At 49.8% G+C, this 4,523-nt stretch overlaps 1 protein-coding gene across 2 annotated transcripts in view; it reads right to left on the reverse strand.

The window, feature by feature from the left end:
* Window positions 1–4,523, reverse strand: part of Sptbn4 (spectrin beta, non-erythrocytic 4) — a 97,824-nt gene that overhangs the window by 2,547 nt on the left and 90,754 nt on the right. For both annotated transcript variants that reach the window (XM_021190187.1, XM_021190201.2), the window contains 4 exons: window positions 3,512–3,584; window positions 2,691–2,983; window positions 1,099–1,272; window positions 912–954 (listed from right to left, as the gene is read on the reverse strand). In XM_021190187.1, the coding sequence (XP_021045846.1) occupies window positions 912–954; window positions 1,099–1,272; window positions 2,691–2,983; window positions 3,512–3,584 (583 nt within the window). The remainder of the gene's footprint in view (window positions 1–911; window positions 955–1,098; window positions 1,273–2,690; window positions 2,984–3,511; window positions 3,585–4,523) is intronic.

Here is a 4,523-nt window from a genome sequence, read left to right on the forward strand (position 1 = left end):
GTCCTGGAACTCACTTTATAGACCAGGATGGCCTCGAACTCAGAAATCCGCCTGCCTCTGCCTCCTGAGTGCTGGGATTAAAGGCGTGCGTCACCATGCCCGGCTCTTTTTATTTCTTTCTTTCTTTCTTTCTTTATGTATAATATGGATGCTGGAATCCAACTCTTATCAGGCTTGAACAACAACCCTCTTCACCACTGAACCATTTCTCCAGCTCCAATAAGGGAATATTTGTTATACATCACATTCAATCCCTTTAGCTCAAAACCCTGACTTGCCCCCTACCCACACCCCAGCACACTCAGGATAAATCCTCCCCTAATATTGTGAAGTCCAGCTGCAGGGGACCTCTCCGGAACCATTTACCTCACTTTGGGTGTCCTCCTGCAATTGGCTCTCTTAAGCCATTGCAATTCTGTCCTCTGGGTTGTCTCACTGAACCCTGATCACTCATTTTGTTCTGTTTTGTTTTAATTGTGCTTGTGTGAATATACGCCATGTGTGGATATATGCTCTTGGTGGGCAGAAGAGGGCGCTAGAGCACCAGGAGTGGAGTTAAAGGGAGTTGTGGACATGGGTGCTGGGAACCAAACTTGGGTCCTCTGGAAAAGCAGTAAGCACTCTTACCTTCTGAGTCATCTCTCTAGAACCTCCATCACTCCTTTTTAAGCTTACACTCATCATCTTTCTGGCCTTCTGAGTTATCATGGCTAGCAAGCACCTGCCCTGGACCCCTCCCCATGACCCCCGACTCCTTAAGCTCCTCGGGGCTCTCATTGCTTTCCTGTTACAACCCTGACAGGTCCGACCTGTGTGGTTCCTTCTATAGCCCCATTATTTTGATTCAGGAACCACCCAGGAAGCTAAGCCACTTAGAGGTCAACCTGTGGGGTGAGAGGACCAGATCTTACCTCATCTTTAGCCTGGAGCAAGAACTCACTGCCATCCTGGGTTCTGCAGGAGACACAAGACTTCAGCTATCTCAAGGGACCCAACCCCTCTCCCTATCACCCATTGTCTTTCAAGGGAACCAAGAGTACACAGGAGGAAATGAAGAAACGCTGGGACCCCTCCCTTCTTCCCACGGGAGGGACTCACTGAAGCTTGAAGACATGCTTCTTTTTCTTGTAGTCACTAGCCACCTCGCTGGTGGCTTTGTGCAGGCTGAGCAGTGGCTCCCCACCATGCGTGCCCCCTGATGCTGGGCCTTTGGCGTCCTTGTAGAAGCCCAGCTCCCCCTTGCTGAGCACACAGTACAGGCTCACCCATGACCTGGGGTGATGAGATGGTGATGAAGGCAGGGCTACATCATTACCATCACAGAGCATATGCTGGGTCACGCTACTTTGGACCTTCCTACCACCGGCCCTTCGTCCTAGCTACTTGCCACATGCCAGGCTGTTCTTCTGTTAAGCAGTTCCTATTCTGGGAGGTGTGGCCAAGGCTCCCAGAACCAAGAGTTTGTTCAGGCTAGACCTTCCTTACCCTTCCTTATCTCATCCCACACTGACATGAGCTCTGAAACTAGGGATAGGGTTCAGCAGGAGGTAGAGCCGTTGTCCAGAGTCCACTAGTGAGGAGTTGGAGGTCTGTCTCGGCAGTAATAAAGCATAAAACCATGGGCTTGATTCCCAGTCCTGATTCCGTTATAAGCCCTGCTTCAGTTATTGGTTTCATTTCCCCTACACACAACCTTCAAGCATCCCCTGATTCATTCATTGGTTCTCATTTCCCCACCATTCACCAAGTTCCTTCAAGGAAGATTTACTACTCTACGGTTTGGAATAAGAAGATCTGGTTTCCCAGCCAAAGCCCCAATCTTGGAAGAAGTCTCAGATGGGAAAATAACATACAATAGATAATAGATATCCCTGTTCATTGCCATCTTGGTCTGGTGGCAAGAAGAAATGCTATGATTCCCCACCTGCCAAGTCTGAACCTGCCCTGTTCATGTCTTGCTATACCTGTCCCCACATCTCAGTTGGATAAAAATGTACTGGACAAGATGGACTCCAAAAGTAAACACACACACGTGCACACACGTAGTGGTTAGGACTGTGGAGAAGGCTCAGCACTTGCAGCTAAACCTGACAACCTAAGTTGGATCCCAGGTTGACCTACATAGCGTAAGGAGAGAACTAATTCACACCAGCTGTCCTGTGATCTTCACACACAGCTTTCACCCCAACACAAATAAATATAATTTAGATAATTTAAGAAAAAGCTTCTCGTTTGGACAACTGAGATAACCTGCAGCAATGTACTAGGTCCTCAGTTTGGGCTCGGTTCCTTTTCAGACCCCTCCCATCCCCCACTGAAAATGTAGTGGCTGGGGGTTGCCAGGTGAGGGGGATCCATCCCGATCACGGATTGAATGCCATCTTGAGGCTCCAATTCACACCTCATTGGAATTATCTAGGGTAGACTCTACCTCCAGGTTGCTGCTTTATCACGTGGGGTGGCTGCTGTGATTGAATCCCAATTTATTAACGTTAGGGACACTTCTGTCATGCTCCCATCTCAGCTCCAGACACCTCAGTATTGGACACTCAAAGATTTGGCCACACCTCTCCACTTCACGGATTGGAGGTTTTGAACTTGAATCCCGCCCCTCCTCCGGCCCAGCTACTCATTCATTAAATACCCAGAGCAGGCGCCCAAGCCATCCAAAGCCCCGCCCACGCGCTCACCGGTTGGACGACTTGCGGTTAGCGTCGAGCTCGCGCTTGCGCAGCAGGAAGCCCTCGTGCTGCACCGTGTGAGTGGGCGGAGGTGGCGGCGCGGGGGCGGAGCCTCCCTGGGCAGGGGCGGAGCGCGAGCGCCGGCTTCCCCCGCCCTCACCACCCTCTCGAGGCCGTGGCCGCCGGCGCGGCTTGGGCCGGTCCCGTGCCCGCGGCCGATCGGGCCGAGGTGTCCGCTCGGGCGGCTCAAGCCCGTTGGGCAGGCGACCAGGGGGAAGCTCGCGAGGCTGAGGCAGCGACGGCTGTGTGAATGAAGGGAGGGGGGAGAGGGGTACTGTGCATGATGACTAGGGGAGCATCCTGTCTCAGGGAGCCCGAGGGCCTGGGGTCCCATCCGTCTTTAGGGCCACCTATCTTGGAGAGAAACATGGGAAGACCCTCAGGGCTGAGGTTTTGATAATGGGTCATTCGAGTTTAGGCTTTGGAATTCTGAAAATTGGGAGGTTAGGAGCAGGGTCTGAGGAGGGAGAAGGTGCATAGAATTTCTGTATGAAGAATCTCGTGTGACTAATAAGAAAATGGGCACGCCACAAGCCAGGAGAAATGTGGAGTCTAAAATAGATGGGGGGGATTAGAGTCCACTATGTGTGCGTGCGTGGAGAGAGAGAGAGATAAGCCTCCGGGTTTGTGGCTCTATCTTTCTAAGGGAGAGTATGGGGTCTCTTGACCGCAAGGTCCAGGAAGAAGGATGAGCCTGAGTAATGGTTGCCTCTGAAGTCCTGGCCACTAAGAGGGCTTCTACACCCACCCATCCCAGTTGTTCAACTTACCACCCCAGCAGGGGTCCCTGGGCCTGCCTCTTTCTCCTGAAGTTGCTCCACAATATCAGCCAGAGTGGCCTTCCTGGAGAAGAAGAGGCAAAATAAGTGAGATTCTGGGCCTTTTGTTACTGCTCTGCCTTGGCTGGACAGAACAGACTACAAACCAGGCCCCTGCCTGCAACGCAGCAGTCTCACACACGTGTGTGCCTTGCACACCATGGGGATTCCTGACACAGCTACTCAATGTACAACCAAATCCCTCTCCAAGGTTTTTTATTTGTTTAATCTTTTAAAATATTTTTATTTTTAATTTTTTAGGGTTATCTATGTGAATGAGTGTTTTGCCTGCATGTGTATATCACATGTGTGTTTAGTGTCCTAAGGCCAGAGAAAGACTTTGGATTCTCCTGAAGCTGGACTTCTAAGAGGTTGTGAGTTCCCCAGGGTGGATGCTGGGAACCAAACTTAGGTCCTCTGGAGAGCAGGAAGTGTTCTTAACCACTGAGCCATCTCTTCAGATATATATATATATATATATATATATAGATAGATAGATAGATAGATAGATAGATAGATAGATAGATATAGATATAGATATAGATATAGATATAGATATAGATATAGATAGATATATATATAGCTTTTTTAAGACAGGGTTTCTCTGTGTAGCCCTGGTCATTCTGGAACTCACTCTGTTGACCAGGCTGGCCTCAAATTCAAAGTTCTGGGATTAAAAGTGTGAGCCACCACCATCATTACCTGTCTGATTGATGTGTGTGTGGGGAGTATATGTACATGTATATGTATACACATGCATACATACATGAGAGTCAGGGTCTCATGCAGCCCAGTTTGACCTCTGGCCTCCCTGAGGATAACCTTGAATTCCTGTTCCTCTTGCCTCTACCTTCCAAGTGATAGGAGCACAGGTCACCACACTGGTGTGGCTTGTTTGTTTTAGAGACAGTCTCTCTCTCTCTCTCTTTCTCTCTCTCTCTCTCTCTCTCTCTCTCTCTCTCTC

Source organism: Mus pahari, chromosome 1 (assembly GCF_900095145.1).
Source record: "Mus pahari chromosome 1, PAHARI_EIJ_v1.1, whole genome shotgun sequence".
Classification (NCBI taxonomy): domain Eukaryota; kingdom Metazoa; phylum Chordata; class Mammalia; order Rodentia; family Muridae; genus Mus; species Mus pahari.